We start from the raw sequence: 27,774 nt of genomic DNA, 5'->3' as shown, positions 1-27,774 counted from the left end.
AACCGTATCTTTTGTCTTTTGTCAAATAGTCAAAGAAAACCTTTTAAAGAAATATAATTTATAATTATATTACATAATAATATTATTATTAAATAATAATAAAATGATACAACCATAAAGGATAATCATTTTTTAATAAAACATATGTTAACAAATTTTCGTTAGAACAAGTAATTTTGGCTCTATCGTATAAGGATTAATGATTCTCTTTTTAATAGTGATGGTGTGATTTGATTTGTAATTTAGGCATAGCCTAAAATGCTTCATTCATCATTGAACCATTTAGATTATATTAAGAAAAATAAAAAAATATTATTTTAATTTTACTTTAACTCAAATAACATTTGATTAAAAATCTACTTTTTTTATTGAGTGTTAAAATACATTTAAGTGAATAGTGCATTTGCGATGTTTTTTCTTTTTATAATATGCTGTTTAACGTGGGTCTGAAACATTTAATAGAGTTGTATTAGATCATTTTTATTAGCCATGTTTACACCTTTTTTGTCGAAGCGTTTATCAATGTGTAGAATGAGTAGGATCGTTGAATAATCTGAAAAGAGAGTTATAATTAGTTAAAACTTTATATTAAATAAAATAAAAAACATATTTTTGTCCAACATATATATAAATAGGGGTAAACCAGAACTGAAAAAAAATTATTTAATTAAAGCGTCATCTTTCATCAAGCGTTTTGTTTTATTACGTTGAACTTTGATTGGTAAACAACTGTAAAACTAAGACTTACGAAGAAATACTTTCAGAATCATATTTAAAAAATGTATTTTTTTAGCAAATTAAGTAGAAAATGATTAACATTTCTGATTAAAATGGAAAAAAAGTTGTAATATGTTATTACTCCAATAGAAAATTATAAAATTGTAAGCGTTAGCTTTAATTGAAATTTTTCCATAAAAAATATGAGATACTAATACGCTATTACTATTCATTGGCGTCTAGTAATACGATTTTTCACTTTGGCTTCGGCATATGACATTGATGATAATACAAGTCAAATGAGGGTGAGATAATCAAAATTTGTTTTCCATTTGTTGTTTATATGTTTTGTATTCGGTAAATACCAAGTGTTTTGGTACTGTATTTGTGCTTTTTGTATTGAATAACTATTTAAAAAATAGTAGAAACAACAGAAATTTAGTGCTTAGTTACCAATCATGTTTTAAAATGGAAAATGTTACTATAACGTATAATATTTGCAACTAAACTTTCAGTGACCAGCGTAATTTGCGTACCCATAAAAAATTGCATCCAGCTAAGATTGATACTCCGCTAATATCATCATAGTCCAGTCGGGATAGACAAAAAAAGGCCTAAACTTGCATGGCAAGCCGCTCCAAATTTTATTATTCTAATCTTTAGGCGAGGTCAAAGTTTAAATTTAAAATAGCGACTGAAGGCAACCAAGCATTAGCCGCCATCTTTAATTTTAAAATGAAAAAGGAGAACCATTTTTGCTCAATATCTTCGCCATTTTCAACTTTTCGACAAAAATGGTTCGGATTGAAATTGTTGCAAATACAATTTCCTACAATTTCTTTTTATAAATTTTTTCGTGGGGTCGACATTTTCCGAGTTAAGGTAGAAAATATTGAAAAGGGGTGTGAAGTATAATTTTCTAAATATCTCGTTTATTTTTGTTCTGAAGCTATTTTCTTGTGGCATTTTAAAGTAATTAATATTTAAATGGGAATAAGCCACAATTAAATGTTAAAGTACGTTTATTGACGTTTCAATTTCCACTTCGGAAATCGTTCTCAAAATACTTTTGAGAAGTTGATGAAACCTGGGTTGATTGTTACACACCGGAAACCAAAGAACAGTCGAAACAGTGGTGCAAACGCGGCGAAGGGCCGCCGAAGAAGGCAAAGAGTGCACATTCGGCCGGCAAAGTGATGGCTACTGTTTTCTGGGACGCGAAGGGCATCATCTACATCGACTACTTGGAAAAAGGAAAAACAATCAATGGTGAGTACTACGCAGCATTATTGGATCAATTCGACACCGAATTGCGTCGAAAACGCCCCGGTTTGGAACGCAAAAAAGTGCTCTTTCACCAAGACAATGCACCCGCTCACCAATCGGCCGTCGCCATGGCAAAATAACACGAATTAGGCTATGAATTGGTTGAACACCCACCGTATTCCCCAGATCTTGCCGCCAGCGATTTTTTCCTTTTTCCGAACCTAAAAAAAATGGCTCGGAGACGCCGTTTCCCAACAAATGATGAAGTCGTCGCTGAAACCTATTTTGAAGAGCTCGAGCAAAAGTACTATTCGGATGGGATAAAAAAATTCATTGTCTTACTAAGTGTATCGAGCTAAAAGGGGACTATGTTAAGAAATAAATCGATTTAATTCCAAAAAACTTGTTTTTTCTATCAAAGGCTAGTTTTATATCAATTCATCTATATATATATATATATATATATATATATATATATATATATATATATATATATATATATATATATATATATATATATATATATATATATATATATATATATATCTTCTTCTTCAGTACCTTATCCGGTCCGGATGTTGGCGATCATCAAGGCTATCATGGTTTTGTTGACTGCTCTGCGAAACAGCTCCGCTGAGGTCATCCCAAACCATTGTCGGAGATTTTTCAACCACGAGATACGACGGCGTCCCGGTCCTCTTCTGCCAAATGCTTTACCCTGCATAACAAGTTGAAGAATTCGATATTTTTCTTCGTTCCGCATCACGTGGTCGAGGTACTCAAGCTTGCGTTGTTTAATTAAATTAAGCACTTCTTTTTCTTTTGACATGCGCTGTAGGACCTCAACGTTGGTGACATGGTCCACATAAGATATTTTTAGTATCCTTCTGTATATCCACATCTCGAAGGCTTCGATTCGTTTTTCAGTGGCTTGCGTCAGTGTCCAGGCTTCAACTCCATACAGTAACACTGGAAGAACGTAGCACCTCACTATTCGCATCTTGGTTCCCAAACTGAGATCACCGCAGCACAGCAAGGATCTCAACTTAATAAATGTAGACCGTGCCATTTCAATTCTGGATCTAATCTCTTGAGCGTAGTCCCATTGTACATTGAGGGTAGTTCCGAGGTAAGTGCCCCGGGATCTAAATTTGTACGGCTGACAACCATGAATTTAGTTTTCTTAATATTAAGTTTCAGTCCGTATGTTACGCTCACAGTTCGCACTCGGTCTAGTAAGGCCTGCAGATCGTTTAGGCTGGTTGCTAGTAACACAGTGTCATCGGCGTAGCGGATATTATTAATGTATTCACCGTTCACTCGGATTCCCATGTCTAGGTTTGTGAGGGCTTCATTAAAAATCTCCTCAGAGTATATATTGAAAAGAGTCGGCGATAGCACACAACCTTGTCTTACTCCTCGCATGATCTTCACTTGGTCGGTCAGCTGGTCTTCGACCTTGACTTGAGCACGCTGGTTCCAGTATAAATTCATGATGATCCGAATGTCCTTCTCATCCAATCCAACTCTTTGTAGTGCGGTGACCATCTTCTGGTGCTGACAACGGTCAAATGCCTTGGCGTAGTCAATAAAACAAATATAGACATCACAACTGACATCGCGGCATCTCTGAAGTAGGACTTGTAAGGTGAAAAGTGCTTCACGTGTACCCATAGAATTGCGGAATCCGAATTGCATTTCACCGACATTTTCTTCGCATTTCTTGTAAATTCTGGCATGTATGATTTTAAGAAAAATTTTAAGTGCATGACTCATAAGACTGATAGTTCGGAAATCTTCGCACGTTTTCGCAGATCGTTTTTTTTTGGTAGCGTTACAAATGTTGACAATAGCCATTCCTCTGGGATATTACCTGAATCGTATATGGCGTTGAACAGTTCAGTTAACTCCTTCGTGCTCACTTCACTCATCACCTTAATAAGTTCAACGGGTATTTCGTCCGGACCTGTAGCCTTACCATTCTTAGACTGTTGTAAAGCAGCCTTTACCTCGCTTTCTAGAATTGACGGCCCTGTCATGCAATTTATTTCCGGAAGGTTGCCGCGGTCGTCCCAGAAAAGTTCTTCGATATATATTTTCCAGGTAACCAACTTCTCATTCACTGTCGTCGCCAGATTACCGTCTTTATTTATGAGGAGGTGTGTGTGTTTATATATATATATATATATATATATATATATATATATATATATATATATATATATATATATATATATGTTATATGAGAAAATATTAACCTTGAACTAGCTTAAGTTCGCCGACTTCAGATTTCATCATCCCATTCCCATAGAAACCGCTGAGCACGCATTAGAACTTTGTACGAACCGTTGGCCAATATTCATGGGAACAGCAATTCAGCACTTCATACCAAACATATAAATTACCATTCTCAGATGCCGGAACCACTCTTAGCTGCAACTTCGACCAGTCCAGTTTTTAGTCATTTTAAATTAATTTAATTTTGTACTATTATTTAATATTTAATTTGTAACAAATAAAGTTCTTTTTTTAAAAAGTCAAATACGTGATTAGTGATCTAACAATTGGCGCAAAGTCAGTAGGATCCGGTTAACGTTGCTAGAACACGTGTATACTCACTGGCAGCGGCGGATTCTCATCCCTTAACGGAACAAAGAATCTACGGAAGTCCTCACTCCTGTGACCTACGGAAGGAACACCTAGTGAAGCCCCTGGTAGCCGAGCAGAGAGAACAAGACAACCCTTAAAGAAGAAAGCATCTCCGAACAACCTCACTCCTGTGATCTACGGAAGGAACACCTAGTGAAGCCCCTGGTAGCTGAGCAGAGAGAACAAGGCGTCCCGATGTTCTTCTTTATGTAAGTGGATTTTGAATCATCTCGTTAATAATTTTGATTATAATAATTTACGAAATTGACTATACTGCAAGTCAATTAATTAAGATACATAAAAAAAATACAAGTTGATTATCTAATATTTGAAATTATTGATATTTCTTTACATACTATTTTATACTGATATTTTATTGACATATTTTTTTTTACTTGCTATATTTTGGTATATTTTCTCTTGATATATTTTTATTTGGTATATTTGATACATTTTTGTTGATATATTATTTGATATTTTTATATTGATACATTTTTGCCCTTTATATACCACCACATTTTTTTTCTCCCTTACATACTGATACATTTTATATTTCTCCATACTTCTATTTTTCATTTTCGTTTAAAAATATCTCGAAAAATGCCTGAGACACGTTCCCAGACTCAACAAGAAATCGAACTATACAAGCTTTCGGAAATATTTTCTATTATCCCAGAATTTGAAGGCGATCCGATTTCTCTTTCTACATTTTTAGATGCGTGCGACTGTGCTTTTAAAATGGCCACAGGCGATCAGCGCGTTCTATTAACGATTCACGTAAAAAATAAACTCAAAGGTAAAGTTGCACAGCTTATTAATTCTAGAAAACCAATTTCTTATTCAGAAATAAAACAATTACTAAATCTACATTTCGGAGACAGTAGAGACCTGACCTCCTTAATACAAGACTTACAAAGACTAAGACAACTATCTAACGAATCTCCTCTAACTTTCTTTAACCGTTTACAAGTTCTGAATGCAAAAATGCACGCCTCGATCCAAGTAGCAAATTTATCCCCAGATCAAAAAACTGCCCAATGTGACTTAATCGATACCATGGCCCTAAACACACTTTTAACCGGTTTAGAACCTCGTCTAGGACAAATTATTAGGGCTAGTAATCCAAAAGATCTCATTGAAGCAAGCAATCGTATTAGACGCGAACTTCAATTGTCATATTTTGAAGAACAAAAATCTAATTCTAGATCAACTATTCCTAAACCCTCTCAACCAATGAGAAGACCCTCATCTCAGTTTACAAAATGTACAAATTGTGGCCGCATTGGTCATCTAAATAGTGAATGCCGCTCTTCACGCTTCGTACAGCCAAACCAAACTTTTTCTAGGCCACACGGTTACCAAAATCAATATAATAATGGACCTAACAACTATCAAAACAATCAGAACCCTAATAGGAATCAATATTCCTCCAACAATCCAAATTTCAACCAACAGAGACCTTCCTTTTCATCTCAAAATCAAAATCAAAATCGTCCATCTGTTATTCAAAGAAACCCAAACTTCCAAAGAGCACATGTTTTAAACGAATACCCTGATGAAATGACGACTAACTATTATACAGACGATTACTATACAGATAATTATTATAATACCGATAACTATGAAAACTATGAAACGGACTATTATACAGAAAATAATCCGCAAACTGATAACTTTTACGAAACCAATAACACACAAAATTATCAGGATTTTCTTTCACTTCAGAATCAAAATCATCCTCCCACTCATACGAACCCCTCAACGGATATTACGAATATCCAAGAACAAATTCAAGCACTCAACTTGGACAACTTTCATCCGGATCTCAATTTTCCCGAACAGACATTCATGTAACCCCATTTCATACAATGAGTTCCAAAAATTTATATTACATTAACGATGCTACCAACACTTTTAAACTTTTAATCGACACAGGTGCTGGAATCACTGTTTTCAAAGAAAACACAGCACGCAATTATCATAATAGATTTCCTGAAAACGTTACTATTCAAGGTATAACCGATCAAAAATTGTTAATAACAGAATCTGTCCTGATTCCCTTCACTGCCGATAATCCTCACAAAGTCTTTATTTTCAATTTAGACATTGATTTCGATGGCATAATAGGCCTAGACTTTCTAGATCATTATGAATGCGTAATAGATCTTAAATCCCGACAGTTGCATACAAATTTTAAAACTGTCACCCTTCACAAAGTAGGACACGAGACAAACACACCTCCTAAAGACAAAATACCGACACACCCTACAGAAACAAGACAAAACGAACCTAAAATAAATATTAAATCAGATTCTAAACAGGAATCAAATTTAAAATATCAAAACCCTATAAATGAAAAATATGCTATCGTAAAAAACCGAGATCAAGACAAAAATCTTGAAAGACCAGAGAGAAAACGAATAAAAGGAAAAAACAGAATTACCATTGACAGCCGGACCGAACAAATATGCAGACTAAAATGCAACTTATCAAATACAGATGCCATATTATCAGCTCAAGAAATAGAAAAAGTTAGATTACCTCATGCATTAGTCCATGTAGATGAAAATGGAGAATTCTTAACTTCTGTACTAAATGCTAATGCTATGCCGAAGACAATCGAATTTTCAGACATTTCCATCGAACCTTTCAAAAATTCGGAGACAATCCTATCCTACAACGGAAATGATTTTGAAGAACCCGTAGTAGATAGAACACGAATAATTAAAGAACAACTAAGAATTGATCATCTAAATTGCGAAGAACAAGAACTAATTCTAGATATATGTACTGAATACGCAGATATATTTTATGTCGAAGGCGACAAACTGACCTTCACAAACGAAATCAAGCACAAAATCGAAACAAACAACGCTAAACCTATCTTCACTAAATCCTATAGATATCCTCAAATACATAAGGAAGAGGTAAAGACGCAAATTAATAAAATGTTAGAAGAAGGAATAATCCAGAAAAGTGTCTCGCCCTGGTCGAGTCCAGTCTGGGTCGTACCGAAGAAATTAGATGCGTCAGGAAAACAAAAATGGCGAGTTGTTATTGATTATCGAAAACTCAACGAACTCACAGTACAAGACCGTTATCCTCTACCACAAATATCAGAACTATTGGACCAACTAGGAAGATGCCAATACTTCACAACACTAGATTTAGCGTCTGGATTTCACCAGATTGAAATCGAGCCACAAGACATCCAGAAAACGGCCTTTTCCGTCGAAAATGGACATTACGAATTTGTTCGCATGCCATTCGGACTAATGAATGCTCCATCTACTTTCCAGAGAGTAATGGACAACATCCTCTTAGGAATACAAAACGAAAGATGCTTAGTGTATATGGATGACATAATTATCTATTCACCCACTATTCATGATCACATGTCACGACTAACAGAAGTTTTTAAAAGGTTACGAAAAGCAAATTTAAAAATACAGCCAGACAAGTGCGAATTTTTAAGAAAAGAAGTAGCATATTTGGGCCACCTTGTAACAGAAAATGGTGTAAAAACAAATCCAGTTAAAATATCTTGCATCAAAAACTTCCCGGAACCAAAGAACACCAAAGAAATAAAATCATTCTTAGGCTTAGCCGGTTACTATAGAAGATTTATTCCAAATTTTGCCAAAATTTCTAAACCACTTACGAAACTACTTCAGAAAGACGTACCTTTTATTTTTAATTCTGATTGCAAAGAAGCCTTTAACGAACTCAAAAATATTTTAACTTCGGATCCAATACTTATATATCCCAATTTTGAGGAACCATTTTTACTAACAACTGACGCTAGTGCATTCGCGATTGGAGCTGTTCTATCACAAGGCCCTATTGGAAAAGATTTACCCATAGCTTATGCCTCCAGAACATTATGAGGTGCCGAAACAAAATATTCGACGATAGAGAGAGAACTATTAGCTATCGTATGGGCAGTCAAACATTTTAGACCATATCTTTTTGGCCGAAAATTCACCCTGATTACCGATCATCGACCCCTTACATGGCTTTTCTCGATAAAAGATCCCGGAAGCCGATTAGCGCGTTGGCGCCTAAAACTCGAAGAATACAATTATAAAATAGAACATCGCGCAGGAAAAATAAACAGAAATGCAGATGCCCTCTCAAGGATAAAGATTAACCATTTCAAGGATTGTGCAAACTTTCAATCAAAAATCTCATTACATGCATCGAATGAAGATGATACGGAAACTCGAGAAAACGAAGACGACGATGAAGAAAATATAGAAAAAATGTCCGAAGAACTTGACAAGTTTATCGAACTGTATAGAACAAAGTCAATAATCGATTATTCTAAAATTGAAACATCGAATACGGACTTATTAGACAAATCCAACAAAAATATTGTTACATTTTTTTGGCAAAATAAACTTGAAGAACTTCACGAGAAAATAATGAATGACATATTCGAAGAAAACATGGAATATAGTAACCGAAGAATTAATATTGTACACAGCAAAACTGTAAAAGATCGAAAATATTTTATTATACCATTACCGTTTGATCCCGAACGAGTAATATCACACTTGTTTCTTGTACTTTTTGCAAATAAAGATCAATTCGATGAATCAAAAATATATTGCGTCGAAAATAATCTCGAACTACCTATTCTAGAGATATTTTCTTATATTTTTGCTGACAAAGAATTAAAATTAAGAATCTGTCAAAATATAATTAAAACAGCCAGCGAAGACGAAATCCCTCAAATTTTAGATCATTACCATTGCGGTAAAAACAACTTACATCGAGGAATAAACGAAACTGTCAGAAGAATAAAGCAGAAATACAATTGGAAGAATTTAACAAAAGATGTAGAGAAATTTGTAAAAGCATGTGAAATTTGCCAAAAAGTTAAGATTTGCAGGAAAAACTTAAGTGGACCACTAGTCATAACAGAAACTCCAAAAACACCATTCGAAAGAATAAATATGGATATATTCGAATACCCTACTAGGAACTACGCTTTAACTATTCGTGACGAATTGACAAAATTCACGCAAGCCTATCCTTTGGAAGACAAAAAGGCAGTAACAGTAGTCAAGACACTCCTACTCTTTTTTCAACACTATGGAACACCACTAAGAATTCATTGTGACTGCGGTCGAGAATTCGAGAATGCTATAATCAAAGATCTATGCGAATTATACGACATTAAACTAACATTTTCTAGCGTTAACCATCCACAATCTAATGGATCTATAGAAAGGTTTCATGCCACACTCTCAGAAATGATTAGAGCAAATCAAGCCGAGAACCCAAACGATCATCCCTTCACTATACTTCCTTATGCAATAATATGCTATAACAACACAAAGAATAAGACCCACGGTTTCACACCATATGAACTTATATTTGGGCATACTGCAGGCCGACCACCAGAAACTCTATACAATCAAAAAACACTAATGAGTAAATATATTCGAGACCTGAATAACCGCATGGAATATTTTTACAAAGTAGCCAGAGCAAAAACAGAAAGACAGAAAGAAAAGGCGAAAGTAAGATTTGACGAGAATATTTCAGAACGAAGACCTGATTTTAAAATTGGTGACAAAGTTTACGTAAAAGAATCCCAAATTAAATCAAAATCGGATAATCTTTTTAATGGACCTTTCGAAATTCAAGAAGTTTTTACAAATTCCGCAATTATCCTTAACCCCAAAACTAACCAAACCTCTAAAGTAAATTTTGACAGACTTAAACCTTATTTTGAATAATTTTCCTTTACAGATTCTATGGACTCCTTCCTATCGTCCAATCCCAAATTCTCCTCACTCCAATTAATAACACAATTGGAATATTTTTTCATGAAAAAGGAACTATACGAATATCTAATGACAAATGGACTTTACTTGTTTACAAAGAATTATTACCTATCAAAACTACAATATCCAATAATGACAGAATTTTGGAAAACCTGTTAGAAAAATTTATTAACGTGGATACACCGAGAAAACTTGCCTTTCAAGCCGAAGTACAGACACATGTTAGTCTGCTAAAACAAATCTCAAACTCCGTTAATTTAAAATATAAAGAAATAACCTCTGACACAGTACCTTATAATAAACGCCTAAAACGCGGTTTAGTAAATGGTATTGGAACAATCTGGAAATCTATTACTGGAAATTTAGACGCCTCTGATGGCGAATACTTTAATAAATGTATAAATAAGATAAATTCCGATGAAACTCAAATTGAAAATCTCCTAAAAAATCAAATATCTGTTACCACTTCAGTTATAAGAACTTTCAACACTACAATTCAAAAATTGCAAATAGACGAAGAAACTTTTAACAAAGACTTAAAAACTATCGAGACTACACTTCTGGACATTAATAATGACATATCCTTTTACCAAGCACAATTACAAATACTAGATTTATGTGAGTCCTTAATGGAAAGCTACGTATTTTTAGAAAATTATTTAAATGATATACTAAATTCTATAACATTCTCTCGCCTGCAAATTCTACATAGTTCTATTATTTCGCCCATAGACTTAATGGACGCATTAAAAGAAATCTCACAGTCATTACAAAATAACGTATTGCCTCTACCCACTTATATGTCAAATATAGCTCAGTATATTGACATAATAAAACTGCAAGCTTATCAGCTTGATTCAAAAATTGTTTTCGTTCTCGAAATTCCGTTAGTTGATCCCGAAATATTCACCTTGTATCAATTATATTCAATACCAATATTAGATAATCAAACTGGTTTTCATCATATACTTTCAACTGTTCATAAATACATAGCGCGAGATGATGATTCAATTTCATATGTCTTACCCATGGACACCGAAAAATGCAAACAAATCAGTCAAAACCAAAGAATGTGTACAGACATTCTTCCGTATCCCATAGACACAGATGCTATATGTGAAGCCCAGCTTTTGAAACCTCTTAGCAACTTACCAAAAACTTGCCAGATGTCCATGCTCTTGGCACAAGGTTACAATGTACAAGAAATTGACCGAAATTTATGGTTACTAACCATTTCCGATCCATTACCAGTAACAATCAAATGTGCAAGAAAAGACGTCACTACACAAATAATCAAAACAAATTCAATCTTAAGATTAATTCCCGAATGTATTGCATTCATCGGCAGTACCAGAATTCATGCTAGAGACCAAATTGAGAAATATACAAATATCACGTATAGAAGTCACCCAGTTAACGTACCCTACAGATGCTGTGACCATTTTGAGACAAAGAGTCACCTATCAAAATTGAAACCACTTAAACTCAGTAAGATCAACGTAGATGACTTAAATATTGCACAACACAAATTGGACCAATATTCAGAAGAACTGGACCATATTATGAGCCAATCATTCATTGAGGAACATCTACCCTTATTCACTATATCAACCTTATCCCTGATTATTATCCTAGTTATCTTATACCTTTTCTGCAAATACCGAACCAAAATATTCCCAAAAATTGCAATCTCCTTGTCCCAGGATCAGCGTCCAACTTCATTACCACGCAGAAATTCCATTAGACAGAAACTTCAGGGCTTAGCCTCCTTCAGAAGAAGACCCAATGTCCAACAAGAAAGCGAAGCAGAAACACCAATTACTCTGTAAAAGTCAAAGCAATGGCATTGACTTTTCACTAATAAGGGGAGCTGTTATATGAGAAAATATTAACCTTGAACTAGCTTAAGTTCGCCGACTTCAGATTTCATCATCCCATTCCCATAGAAACCGCTGAGCACGCATTAGAACTTTGTACGAACCGTTGGCCAATATTCATGGGAACAGCAATTCAGCACTTCATACCAAACATATAAATTACCATTCTCAGATGCCGGAACCACTCTTAGCTGCAACTTCGACCAGTCCAGTTTTTAGTCATTTTAAATTAATTTAATTTTGTACTATTATTTAATATTTAATTTGTAACAAATAAAGTTCTTTTTTTAAAAAGTCAAATACGTGATTAGTGATCTAACATATATATATATATATATATATATATATATATATATATATATATATACCTATATATATATATATATATATATATATATATATATATATATATGTATATATATATATATATATATATATATATATATATTAAAAAACATAAATTTAATTTAATATTTCTTACACACTTACCAAGTTGAAAAGGGTTAGATTTATAGTAAACATTTTTCCCGCTGTCAAATCTGCAGGCTTCTGTAAGCGCTTTAATAAAAACAACACAATTTTTTTCATCCTGAGAGGATAAAAAGGCCATTCGGTTTCATATACTGATAATGCAACATTCTGTAGCTACAAAACATTAAAAGAGCTTTATATTTAAATATTAATAAATGTATAAACAAAATGTATCCATATAAAACTCAGTCATTGATTATTGGGTCAATGTTCTTGTAAAACAAATACATAACGAAATATTAAAAATGTTAAGCAATTTAATAGTACTATCATTGCAACAAGAAATAAACCATAATCCATCAGAAAACATCGAGCCAGTCACGCCCACGAACCCTATTGTACCATTTTGTTGGTTAGGTGACATTACAGTTTTTACTACACTGGTATCAATAACATGTGTTGGATAAATATGAGCTTACACGATATTTTCCATTCAACGAACAAGCTAGTATACCTTTATTCAGAGAGATAAATAAGTCTTACTACAGTCAGTTGCCTTATTGTACATCTTTCATTTACTCATGATACTCATTCTAGGATTCTGGAATCCTGTACCAGCTCATTCAGGTCTAGAGGATGGGTACCATATGTTTTTGAAGTAACTCGGTAATCTCCAAAAAGTGTTTGCGGCGTAATGACTCGCAATTATGCAAAATATGATTGACTGTTTTAGGTCCTTTACTACAGAGTCTGTAGCTTAACCCTCCACGAAACAATCTCATTGTAAGGCACATGTTCAATAAGGAAGCCTGTTATGACTCTAAGCTGATTTCCGCTTATTTTCGAAGTTCTTTAACCCTATTAACACATGTCCGTCATATAGGTTGTATATATATATATATATATATATATATATATATATATATATATATATATATATATATATATATATATATTTAGTGGGGTGCCAACTTTGGAAAAATGGCGTGCACCCTATTCTTTATGCTATGGCATGCTGGACGAGCCATACAGTCTGTAGTCAACACCCCGAGGTATGAGCGGAAATACAAAGTGAATAAATACTCATACGCTTATGAAACGCACCTGGCGGATCATAAGGGCCTTCACATTTTACTCTTTTTCAACTTGTCTTGAGTGAAATGTCTTTAATCTTTCCTATCAGCCTCTCTTGGCTAACTCTTGTTTCTTCCGACCCCGAATGGCGATTAGGTTTCTGAAGGCAGACGGGCCACTATATTTCCTTCTACTATTATACAACTCTAACACATATACTAAAACGCAACAGCCAGTGTTAGAGTGGGTGATCGTCAAACCCAGAAATTCCCGATACAACGTGGAGTACGCCAAGGGGACACCATATCGCCGAAACTGTTCACTACGCTTTTGGAATATATATGTAAAAGGGCAAAACTGACCGACAAGGGCATAAACATAAACGGAGAAAAGCTTAGCCATCTAAGGTTTGCAGATGATATTGTACTAATAGCTGATAGGATAGATGAGGCCAAAGAACTTTTAAATCAGCTCTACCTTTCCTCGCTAGAAGGGGGATTGAAAATAAATATATCTAAAACCCAGATGACCCAAATCTTGTAGTCAGCGAAGATATATGCGTAGGAACAAGATCCATAGACCAGTTAATGGCCTATAAATACCTAGGTCATTAGATTCGCATAGGAAAAGATAACCAAACCGTTGAGCTTCTCCGTCGTATAAGACTGACTTGGGCAGCCTTCGGCAAGCTGAACCATATTTTCAAATCGTCTGATATACCAATATGCCTTAAAAGAAAAACGTTTAATCAGTGTGTTTTGCCAGTGTTAACTTACGGTGCGGAAACGTTGACCATGACAAGGAGAACAGTTCAAAAGATCCGTGTGTGCCAAAGGGCGATGGAGCGTGCTATGTTGAGCGTTTCACTACGAGACAAGATCCCAAATCGCCAGGTAAGACAAAGAACAGGAGTGGCTGATGCAGTAGAGAGAGTAGCAACACTGAAATGGAACTGGGCAGGTCACGTGACTCGAATGACAGATAATAGATGGACAACGCGGATACTGGAATGGAGACCAAGAGATGATGCCTACCGAAGCAGAGGTTGTCCACCAACACGTTGGACTGACGATCTAAAACGTTGTCATAGGAATTGGATGCAAGAGGCACAAGATCGAAATAGATGGAAAATTATGAGGGAGATCTATGTCCAGCAGTGGATGAGCGAAGATTGAATGATGATATTTATATATAAATATAAATATATATATATATATATATATATATATATATATATATATATATATATGTATATATATATATATATATATATATATATATATATATATATATATATATATGAAGGATCACTCGAAGAGTGGTGAATTTTTCGGTCAAAAGGTGGAGAAAAAGACAAAGAAGGTGGCAACTTCATCTATTTATTTGAAGACGTTTCCGGGTCCGGGTCCAGATATGATTACAGCAGTAATGCTCAAAGCTACAGAAGAAACCGGAATAAAATTGCTTCATTTGCTCTGTAACAAAATATTTTATGGTATTCCAGGCAATGGCCTGACGACTGGACAAAATCTACAATATCGACAATACATATAAAAGGCAGCTTCCATAAATGAGAAAACTATAGAACCATCTCTCTTACCTCACATGCCAGCAAAATAATGCTATACATAATCAATGAGACTGAAAACTTTCCTACAACGAAAAATACTCCAAGAGCAAACTGGATTTACCAAAGGTAGAGGTACTCGAGGACATCTTCTGAACATAAGACAATTAATAGAAAAATCTAGGGAATTCAATATCCCACTATACATTTGTTTTATAGGTTATCGCAAAGCGATCGACAGGGCCGATCGCTTGTACACAATTTATAACAATAAATCACGATCGAAAATACAAACTAATAAGGCAGCCATGTGTATTTGACATACTGTTAAAAATTTCCATATAGGTTTCGTCATAGGTTCATAGATGGCACTAAGTGTATTAAAATGTATAACCAAATGTTGCCTGAAATCAACAGAGGGCATCTTAGAGTCGGAAATTGTTTTAAAAAAGTTTTCTGCATCAAAAACTCCTTTATTGCGTTGAGTACACACGGGGCTATAGAGGGTTAAGTTAATTAAAAAAATTGTTTACATATGTAAAATTACGTACTCTTAGACAGTCTTACCTTAAATGAGTTAATTTATAATTCCAAATAATCTATTAGTACTTTAATGAATAGAAAAGAAATCAACATTTACAGATTTTAAACCTTACCTCCAAAGTAAAAGTTTGACAGCAATAGGATAGTATAAATATATTTCCAAGGCAAGCACATAAGAAAACAACGCAGCAAAATCCTTCAGTTTTACTAGTCACCTTAAAGTAAAATAAAGTAGATTAAATAAAACAGATTTTATTTTCCATAAACTGATAACCTAAATTTACATCAAAGATTTTAAAATGTTATTTTTTTTTTATTGATTATACAATTTATTTTCAATCTGTCATTTAAATTTTAAGTGGAGTGTCTAAATAAAGAATAACATGCAGGATATTGTTTAGTGTCAGTATCTCATCAATTTGTGATTTTCATAAGAAAATATTTGTCTTTGGTATTATACAAGAAGATGATATAAATTTGAAGTTAAATTAAAATTGGTAAAAGCAGTTCAATTAAAAATATTTTATATTCAGTTAGAAATAGCTTAAAATCAAGTTTAAAATCTGGTTAGAAAAAGTTATATACAGGGAAAAGTTACCTATATTAGACGATCTAATTTGGATCAGTGCAGTTTTCCCCACAAGCAAATATGACAGTACTGCTTATCTAGTGTCAATTTACATTTATAGAACTAATGCTCAGAAACTAACCTACCATCAATCAAAGCTTAGTCCACAGCACACACCAACACTACTCCGTGCTGTGGCTTTGATTAGTACTCTCCTGTTTAAGCAGTTCACGGTTGGTGAAACTATTAATTTTGCTTCTGTGGTCTATTATGTCTATAGTTTTATGTAAAGGACTCATCATCATTATTCTGTACGCATCCACTGCTGTACATATGTCTCCCGTCTTTTCATCTGTCTCTATCTTGTGTGGTTTGCATCCATTTACTGCTAGCACGCTTCAGATCGTAAGTCAATCTGGTTGGTGGGTATCCTCTGCTCCGTAGTGTTTCTTGTTTTGACCTCCACTCGACAATAAGTTTTGTCCATCGGTTGTCTAATAATCTGGCGACGCGTTCTGCTTAATTCCAATTTAGCAACGCGATTTTTTCGATAGCGTCTGTTGTTTTTGGTCTACGACGTATTTCTTCGTTTGGGATTCGGTCTCTTAGAGAAGTACCAAACATCTCATCATCATCATCATTGGCTTTTACAACTCTTCGTGAGTTTTTGCCGCGTTTACTATTGCCTTCCATTGATTCCGATCCTGTGCTATTATTTCCCATGGCCTTACTTCCATCTTCTCCAGGTCTTCCCTGACTGCGTCTTTCCACCTTTTTCTAGGCCTTCCTGTCGATCTTCTACCATCTGGTCTTTCCCAAAACACATTGCTAATCAGTCTGTCGTCATCACTCCGTACCACGTGGCCTGCCCATCTTAAACTATTGGCTTTTATGTATCTTACGATGTTTCCTTTCCCGAAGAGAGTCTCTATTTCATTGTTGTATCTGCTCCTCCATTCATTTGTCACGCTGTCCCTGCAAGGACCATATATAATTCGCAGGATTTTGCGTTCCCATACTAATAGCTTATTGATTTCTTTCTTTCACAATGTCCATGTTTCACTTCCATATGTCACTGCTGGTCGTATTATGGTTTTGTACATTTGGATTTTGGCACGCCTTGAGAGAAGCTTTGACCTCATTAGATGTTGAATGGCAAAGAATGATTTATTCCCCGCCAGTATTCGTATTTCAACCTCCCGTTCTCCTGTGTTTTCACTGGTAATTGTTGCTCCTAGGTATTTGAATTCTTTGACCACCTCAAAATTATGATCGTTTATGGTAATGTTTTGTCTTATTCGCTGTCGTTCCTTTTTTGATACGACCATGTATTTAGTTTTTTCTTCGTTTATTTTCAGGCCTACGCTTAGTGTTGCTTCTTCAAAGTTCGATACTATATCCTTAACTTCCAGAGTTGTCTGTGCTACTGCATCTACATCATCTGCAAATGCGAGAATAATCTTTTCTCCTCTGGCTGTTATGTCTGCTTTGACTCTGGTATAGATTTTTCGCATTGCATATTCCAATGCTAGGTTAAATAGTAATGGGGACAGCGGGTCTCCCTGTCTGAGTCCGGTGCTTATGCCGAAAGCCTTTGAAGTTTTGCCTCCTATTCTAATTTGTGCAAAGGAATTGTTGACACACATTCGCGCAATCATGGTCAGCTTCTTTGGTACGCCTAACTCCATCATTGCACTCCACAGTTTTAAGCGATCTATGGAATCATATGCTTGTTTGAAATCTATGAAGATCTGGTGTACTTCTTTATTATATTCCCAATACTTTTCTAGCATTTGTCTGATAGTAAATATTTGGTCGATTGTTGATCTTCCAGGCCTAAAGCCGCATTGGTAATCGCCAATAATAATTACCAAATAATAATCACCAAACATCTGGCGGTCAATAACCCTCTGAGTCACGTGAATCTCGTTTATTACCTTTTTTGTGAGTGTTAGTATTTCCGCTTCATAAGTGAGTACAGGTAACACACACTGGTCAAAGATTTTCCTTTTGAGGCATATGGGTAGGTTTGATTTAAATACATAGTTTAATTTACCAAAAACTGCCCAGGCTAATCCTATGCGACGTGGGAGCTCACATGTCTGGTTATCTTTGCCAACCAAATTGCATGTTCTAACTACTTACACGATTCTTCTTCTTCTTCTACGGCACTACAGCCAAAATTGAGCCTTGGTCTCCTTTATTTTTTGCCTTCACCCCTGCTTGTCTGTGGCTGATCTTCTTCATACACGGACTCTCAAAAGGGCTTGTGCGTTTCTGTTTACTATGTCTTCCCAGCACTTTCTTGGTTTTCCAACCAGTCTCTTTCCCTGAGTTCTAGCATTTAATGCTCTTCTTGCTAGCCTATCCTCTCCCATTCTTATCACATGTCCGGCCCATTGCAATCTTTGTATTCTAATGAAGTCTGACAGTGGGCTTCCTTATAAAGTTGATAAAACTCGTTGTTGTATCGACTTCTGAAGATTCCGTTTTCCCTCACAGGTCCTAGTATTCTCCTCAGTACTTTCCTTTCGAATGTGTCGAGTTTGCTTTTGGATGTTTCTTTCAGAACCCATGCTTCACTGTCATAGCATGCTATTGGTCGAATTAGGGTTTTATAGATTCTCGTCTTTGTATTTCGGTTGGACATTTTTAACCGAAATATATGGGAGAGTACAAAATAAGCTCCGTTTGCCTGCATTATTCTCTTCCGTATTTCTCCATCTTCTGATCCGTCGGCATACATTTCTACTCCCAGGTATGTAAATTTTCCAACCGTTTTAATGTCATCTGCATGTATAATGTTTTGTGTGACTATAGTTCTTCTCGTCTGTATCATTATTTTTGTTTTTTCTGTGTTAATTTCCAGATCTAGCCTTTTTGTTTGCATTTTTAACTCTGTGTATGTTTCCTGTGCTCCTGTTGATGTTCTACTCATAATATTAATATCGTCGGCATAAGCGGCCAGTTAAACCATTCGGTTGGTTAGTAGGTTTCCTCATCCAGTTTGCATTTACCTAACCGCATACTCCAGTGCCAGGTTAAACAAAGTTGAAGCCAGCCCATCTCTCTGCTTTAGTCCCTGCGAAATTTTGAAAAAGTCTGTCCGGTGATTTTGTATTCGTACACATGCCTGAGTTTTATCCATTTTGGCTTTCTTCTTCTTCAAGTGCCATCTCCGCGGCGGAGGTCGACAATCATCATAGCTATTCGGACTGTTGAGACGGCTGCTCTGAAAAGTTCATTTGATGTACATCCATACCACTCTCTCAGGTTGAGCAGCCATGACATTCTACTACTCCCTATGCTTCTCTTTCCTTGGATCTTTCCCTGTATAATCAGTTGGAGAAAGGTGTATTTTTCTCCACTTGTAATATGTCCGAGATATTCCAATTTTCTTGTTTTAATTATATTTAAAACTTCTATTTCTTTATTCATCCTTCTCAGAACCTCTTTGTTTGTGATGTGTTCTGTCGACGATATTTTCATAATTCTTCTATACACTCACTCCTCGAATGATTCCAGTTTTTTCATTGATGTCGCATTCAAGGTCCAAGATTCCATTCCATAAAATAAAGTCGAAAAAACATAGCACCTCGCCAACCTAACTCTTAGTTCCAATTTTACATCCCTTGTACATAGCACTCTTCTCATTTTGTTGAAATTTGCTCTAGCCTTTTCTATTCTGATTTTGATCTCCTGAGTATAATCATTTGTGGAGTTAATCATTGTTCCCAGATATGCATATTTGTCCACTTGTTCGACGTTGGTTTCGTTTATTAGAAGATTCTTGTTATTTCTTTGAGTTTTCGATATTCTCATAAATTTCGTCTTCTTGACATTGACTCTGAAGATCTTCAATATTTTCGGCTAAGATCACAGTGTCGTCCGCATATCTAATGTTGTTAATGGGAACTCCATTTACCTTTATTCCAGCTGTTTCACCCTCAAGAGCGTTTTTCAGGATCTCTTCGGAGTAGGCATTAAAAAGAATTGGCGACAATACGCATCCCTGTCTCACTCCACATCTTATTTCAATTTCTTCTGACAGCTGTTCGTTAACACGTACTTTTATTCGCTGTTTGTAGTATAAATTTGATATGATCCTGATGTTGTAATCAATCTTCTTTGATTTCAGGATATTCATTAATTGTTTATGTCCTACTTTATCGAATGCTTTATTATAGTCAATAAAACATACGTATATATCTTGATTGAAGTCCAGGCATCCTTGTAGTAGTATATTAAGTGAAAAAAGAGCTTCACGCATTACTAGGCCTTTGCGAAAACCAAATTGTGTATCATTAACGTCTATGTCCACTTTGTGATATATTCGGTTATGGATGACTTTTAGTAGTAACTTTAGCACATGAGACATCAAGATAATGGTGCGGTAATCGCTGCATTCTCTTGCGTTTTTCTTTTGGGGGAGACAAATAAAAATCGACGTTAACCACTCTTTGGGTAATACGCCTGAACTATAAATTTGGTTCGAGTGTCACTAAAACATCAATGTGCTTCTCATCTAGAATTTTTAGGATTTCTATAGGAAGCATGTCAGGTCCAGGGCTTTTCCCACTCTTCATTGATTTTAATATATGGACTATTTCTTTTGTAATATATGGACCTATTGTAACGAGTCCATTACTTAAATAATCGTTTACCTTCTTTTTGTGACTGGAATCTTTTGATTTAATTCTAAATTAAATTCATATTGAAATATTCTTAAACTAAATATTTAAATAATTCCCATGAAATCTTATTTTCTAAGGTTGGCATTAAACTGCGCCCCCAGTGGTAAAATTCTGAAAGTACATCCACTCGAGGACGTTAGAACCTTAAAACGGTTACTTGTCAACTGGATGTGATCGAAGAAACATCGTTTCGATCAGAGTAGTTGCGGCTGGGAGTGCCTTTTTTTCCCGAATTTAGTTTAAGTTTATTTTATTGTGAAGAGCTGTTTGTTTTAGAAGAAATTATTTGAGTTATTTTGTTGTTTGTACGAGGATATTTTCAGTTGGATCACCCTAGCCGGTAAGATGAAAATTACAAATAAATTATAAGGAAAAATCCTTCATATCGTCCGCCATTTTTAGTAAAATTCAGATCTATTTTTAATTTCGTCTTTGATAGGTATTTCATATATTTTATACATGTCATATTTCACCTTATTTCATTAAGGAAAATGTTTTATACCTAAATAAATTATAAGTATTAGATTCTATATCTATCTCAAATCTTTATTTCCTTTCAAGAGTTAAAGCAAACAATTATTTATTTCAATTTCATACCGTTTAAACCGGCTAATATTTCTTTTTTTTCCTATTCTATAATATATAAAGATCATGCTTTCCGTTAAAATTATCTATTTAATATATCCATACATTATAAAAACATTGTCACACCATTCGAAGGTCACTATTTACCGAAAACCATTAAGGTTTTTATTTCAATTTAAGGTCAGTTACTGACATTTCTTGTATCGCCTTTCAAGGTTGATAACCCTTGTGTTTTTCCTTACCTTTTGTATGTACAAAAAAACATGAAGTAACACAATTGTTCCTTTTAGCCTACTCCCAGAATCCAGTTGCAAGTCAGGGGAAGAAATCTTTTTTAGTTTTGGGGTTATACTTACTTAGGACAAGGGGAAGAAGTTCCACGTTCATTTATGGGAAAGTTAAGAAGAATTTTAAGTTGACTTTTGTCTAAGAGTACCTGATACAGGGAATCCAGGTTTGGTGTACCTTTTACCACCTGAGTCTGGTTCTCCACCGGATCACCTTCAAGGGCAACCTACGGAAACCGGCAGGAAGAACTTACTTTTATTTTTGTTTTTTCATTCAATTATTTTAAATAACTTTTGCTCGTCCTCTTCAAGGTTTTAACTTTTGGTTCCACTTTTAATTTAAAAATATATCATTAATAATAAATACCTTCAATTTTCTTAAAACATTAATTATTGTAACTTAATTTAATTATTTATTGTCTACCAAGGGATGAGGTTATAACTCTCCCTTGAATTTCTCTTTGTTAGGTTATCGTGTGCACACATATCCGGAGAATTTTCACTTAAAAACCTAAACAATTCTTGAACGAAAACTAAACTATTAGTGAGTAGTATATAATTATGTATATTTATTATTTATACATTATTATTGGGTATAACTTTGTCACGATTTGAAATTAAGGGGTATATCAGGGGTAAATTGTTTTATAATTATATTCAGGGATTTTACTGTAAATATAGCTAAGTTAATTGTACATAAGAGGTGGTGGTTTAGTATATAAGCATTTAAAATAGTCTGTACCTAAGTTTGGTAATTATTAAAGTTGTGGTTAAAATTTAATATTTCAATTAGTACCTATCTTTCATATTTCAGCAATACAAGATATCTCGGAAGAAAACATTTAACTTCCTGGCGCCCAAGCATTCATTAGAGCAACTATTATCTTTCATCTGTTTATTTCTTGGTGGTTTTCTTGTCATTAGTTCTTATATCTTACGGTCTCTGTAGGGCATGCAAATTGGCCGAATCCTTCTTTGAGTGTCAAGTGGTCATTCTACTGCATAGTCGCTAGCCAACACTTAATTCTGTTATATTTTAAAATTCATATTTACCCTTTATTTATTTCTTTTACATAATTTATTTCTATCTAATCCCTTCCATCTTCCGTTATTCCACATATTAGTTCGTTGGTGTATCAAGGTGCATTTTAGAGTTCACCCTTTTGCTACACTGGATAGAGTCACCCAGACTCCTTAGCACATTTTTGTTACACTATTTCTTCTGACGTAAGTTCTATGTGCTCCAGATCTCCTCTTTCATCATCAAACAATTCGTCGATATATTCTGCCCATCTTTCTATTTTCTCGTCCGTATGTGTTATAGCAGTACCGTGTCTATCCAGAATTGTACAAGTGGGATTTTGTTTTCTTAGTCCTGCCAGTTCTTTAACTTTCTTGTGTAGGTTAAACAGATCATATTTATTTTGAAGGTCTTCGATTTTTTTGCATTCCTCTTCAAAGTATTTTTCTTTTGCCTGCTTTATCATCTTTCTGATCTCGTGGTTTATCTCTCTGTATTTATTGTTGTCTTTGTTTTTAAATTGTCTCCGTTGTTCCATCATATTGAGTATCTCGTCATTCATCCATTCTTCTTTTCTTCTTGCCGAAGTCTTTAGTATTTCTTTACAGGGTTCCAGTAGACAATGTTTTAGTCGATCCCAGTACTCGTCAATATCATTGGTGTTTGTGTTCAATTTGCTGCAGTTCACATGTAGTTCATGTTGGAGGCATTCTTTTACTTTAGGTTCTTTAAGTTTTTTGTGTCTATTGTAGGGATTATTTGATATCTTTTAATATTTTTAAGGGCGAGTGTAATCTTCGCGATAAGTGGATTGTGATCTGAGGCCACGTCTGATCCAGGATATGCTTTCACGGCTTTAACAGCATTACGGTATCTTTCATTGATCATAATGTAGTCTATCTGGTTCCTGACTACTTTCTCCGATGTATCTGCGGGCGAACGCCATGTATAGAATCGTCTGTTTAGTAACTTGAAAAATGGGTTTGTAATAATCAAGTTCTGCTCTTGACAGAATTGTAACAGACAGTCTCCGGTCTCGTTTCGATTTCCCAGACCATAGTTTCCTATACACTTTCCACTTTGTCCCTTTCCAATTTTTGCATTGAAATCACCTAGGACTATCGTGATTTCTCTGGTTTTCGTTATTCTAAGTGCCTCTTCAATATCTCGGTAAAAAAATTCCACTTCTTCTTCATCGGCATTCGCCGTAGGAGCATAAACTTGTATCAAATTCATTTTGGCATGAGATGTCACCAACTTCAGTACCATTACCCTTTCTGAGATAGGGAAATAGCATTCCACCGTTCTATTAGATTTTTTATTGACTATTACTGCCACGCCGTGTCTGTGTTGATTATTCTCGCTACCGGAATAATATATTGTGGCTTCGTCTGTTGAAAAACAACCTAAGTTGGGCCACCTGGCTTCACTGATACCCAGTACATCGATATTCAACCTGTTCATTTCTAGAATAAAATTGTGCATTTTACCAGACTGAAACATGCTTTGAACATTCCAGGTTCCTATTCTGGTCTTAGACAGTCTTATTTTATCATCTACGTTCTTTTAACAAGTAATTCGCTGATTAACGACCTAAGAGTCCTTGTCTTCTCCTCTGCCTGATGTTGGCTTCCGAGTGCAATGATCAGTAACGCCGTTATTAGTTTCTAAAACCATGATAATTGTATTAGGGATATCCATGGGGATCTTTAATGTAGTGGTTTCCCCTTGCCCTCTACATCCTTATGCCGTTGACCAAGATATTGGTTCCTCCACCTTCGAGACCGATTTCTCAACCCTAGGACAAAAAGGGTGCCCTACCACCTACCAATTCTTCCGCCCAGAGCCGTCGATTAGCAAGTGTTGGATTGCTTATACCGGCAATCGGTCGGTGAAATTTTCGCCATATCTGGCTACCCTCACTTAGTATAGCCTGCAGACCAATACAGTTGTCCGGAGTATGGCACTTGGAGCCATAAGTGAGAGTTAGGTGTTTTAAAATTAATTAAGCCCAAAATACTTATCGGGAAATTATCGAACATGGTTTGAAATCTAAACAAAAATTTGTCCGGAAAAAATTTTTTGTTAAAATTTGTTTAAAAACTTTTCGCCTGGGCGATCTCTTAAACCTTATTTTGGGATATCTCATGAAAGTTATTTTGCATAAAAAATCTAATAGGAATATTTTTTCGAACAAACCCGAGCTTTTCGCCTTGTCTATAATAATTATAATTAAAAACATATAAAAGAATAGTTACAAAGTGACTTCCAAAGACTCACTAATTAATCAGTATTGGTTGGAATATTAAAATTTAGAAAAAAACAATTTTATAATAGATATAAAAAAAGATATAATCCTATTCCCATAGAAGCGTTTTGTGATACTTTGCCCAGAATCTGTTTCTCTTGGAACCATGGGCGCCCATAGGGAGGGGCAAGAGGGGGCAGTTGCCCCCCCTATCATTAGTAATATTATTTAAAAAATCAGTATGTATGTAAGTATATTTAAAAAAAAATACATTATTTACGCATATTGTGGCGAGAAACTTGCAACAATTCCTCAAAACAGCAAACAACCGGAAACTAATCTAGCGAAATACCGAGAAATGTAGCTACCTACCATAATTATATTGTACAATGCAAAGAGGGATTTTGAGATGTCGTATGTATCAAGCCTTAATTGGTAGAAAGTGTACCTATACCAACAATTTTAAACTTTAATTCGTCCCATGTCAAATGCAAAATTTATTCTCACAAAAAAATATCCGCTTAATAAATGCTACACGTTTTTACTTGTTTGACTTAAAAATTTATTATAGTGGCCTATTCGCATAAGAAATACCACAATAGAATTTCAATTGAAAATTTAAATCCTCTTATCAATATCTGTAAATTTTTCCCTGTAATCAGAAAAGGTTTTTGTTTTCTACGCCCGTTTTATAGAAATCATTATCTTCTTAAAATTGGTCAATACGTTCCTTGTGTTAATTTTTATAGAAGCTATAGAAATTTCTCTGTGCCTTCGTCCCACTACATGCACGATTGAAAGATCATTTTCAACTCTTCGAAGGGTTAAAACCTTTATTAGGTCCACTATAAGTGAACAAAGATTAGATTGGCTATGTATGATGAGCGTTCATAGAAATAAAATAGAAAACAATCGAAATAATTTTATTAAAAAAGTAATAGATGAGTTTGGACAAAAGCCCAGAAACCTTCAGTTTTTATTTTTACAAGATACAGAGCACTAGCCTTCAATATCAAGTTTACTTTTTACGTTTTGTTGGGTTTAACATTTTACCATTTTAGATTCTATTGGGAAATTATTCGTTTCAATAAATTATAATACATACAATACTAACTGAAAAAAAATGTTAATTTTTTTATAATAAATTATAACAAATAAATTTTTAATTAAATTTCTTCAATTGTTTACAACATAGTACAAATTTTTAATGTCAAATATAAATAAGTTGGCACCCAGCGAAGTATTTGAAGATTGCACACATTTGACTATTTATGCAATTTCGGCTAAGCATGGTAGTAGAAGGGTGTACACCCTACCCTAACCCTTTCAACGTAGTACAGTTTTGAATATTTGTTTTAATTTCCTAGTAAAAGATATTTTTCAATTCAGATATTATGTTACTTACATATTATTTAAACTACACTATTGCTTGTGTTGCATTTCGTATCTCAGAGTACCTGCTTTTTTTATTACTATTTTTTAACATCCTTGCTTAAAATTGATTTTTTTATTCCTACATAAAAAATTTTGTATAATAAAATTTGTATGTATAAAGTCATACCATAAAATATGTTGTTAATAATTTTTTGTTTAAGATTACTTTTACTTTTCTGGTATTTCTTTACTGTTTGTAAATCATGTTTATATTTTTGCATTTTTGCAATAGGCTATTTTAGTTTTTATTAAGTTGTATGGATCAAAATAAAAATTTGAGTTGACTTGCCCCCCCCCCCTGGATTTTGATATATGGGCGCCCATGCTTGGAACCTTGTTGCTGAATATTTGGGAGAGATACAGCTTTTTGACCGTTCCCGTTGTCTATGTTGTATTTTGTTTTGTCTTGTTGTGCATATTTGTTTCCACGAGTTGGGACGAAATATTGTCAGGCACGCATCCCCCAGAGTTCTCAGAAATTGCTATTGCTAAAAGTAAGCGTTTTTCATACTTGTACTTACCAGAGGTATGATATAAGTTAAACAACATAGTAACAACGTGGCCAATCCACACTGTATTAAAATTTGCCACGAGCACATTTCTTCTAATATTTCAAATCCTCTAAAACAAAAAATCAAATATCACTTTGTATTTTAACACTTTACTTTATACATAATAGACAGTAATAATTTGAATAAAAGCTAAAATACTTGTAAAATATCTACTAATATAAATTCAGTCTCTGTTATTACCTGTATATCTTTTGCAATTCGTTTACACATTTAACCAATCGAATTTCTTTAATAAGGAAAATATTTCTTATTGATTGATTTTCATCAATATCTTTATCTATATATTTGAACGCTTCATTCACAATCATTGTTTGGCTAATTAAATGAATCAGAGACCCAGTTAAAGCAGTATCAATAGCTAAAAAGATAATTTATAAATTTAGAAAGAAACTGTAACAGAAATCAA

General features: G+C 34.4%; 1 protein-coding gene across 1 annotated transcript; it reads right to left on the bottom strand.

Moving 5' to 3' along the window:
• Nucleotides 1-133: 133 nt before the first annotated feature.
• Nucleotides 134-27,739, bottom strand: LOC140445102 (odorant receptor 49b-like; the record flags this gene model as incomplete). The annotated part of the gene is made up of 5 exons (XM_072536923.1): nt 134-553; nt 12,794-12,949; nt 16,073-16,174; nt 27,318-27,417; nt 27,549-27,739. Coding segments are annotated over 5 exons (609 nt in total), but the record flags the coding sequence as incomplete, so codon positions are not given.
• Nucleotides 27,740-27,774: the final 35 nt, after the last annotated feature.

This window comes from Diabrotica undecimpunctata, chromosome 7, assembly GCF_040954645.1.
Source record: "Diabrotica undecimpunctata isolate CICGRU chromosome 7, icDiaUnde3, whole genome shotgun sequence".
In the NCBI taxonomy this organism is placed as follows: Eukaryota; Metazoa; Arthropoda; class Insecta; order Coleoptera; family Chrysomelidae; genus Diabrotica; species Diabrotica undecimpunctata.
Note: the sequence above shows the minus strand (reverse complement) of the source record. Positions and strands in the feature narration are given on the sequence as shown.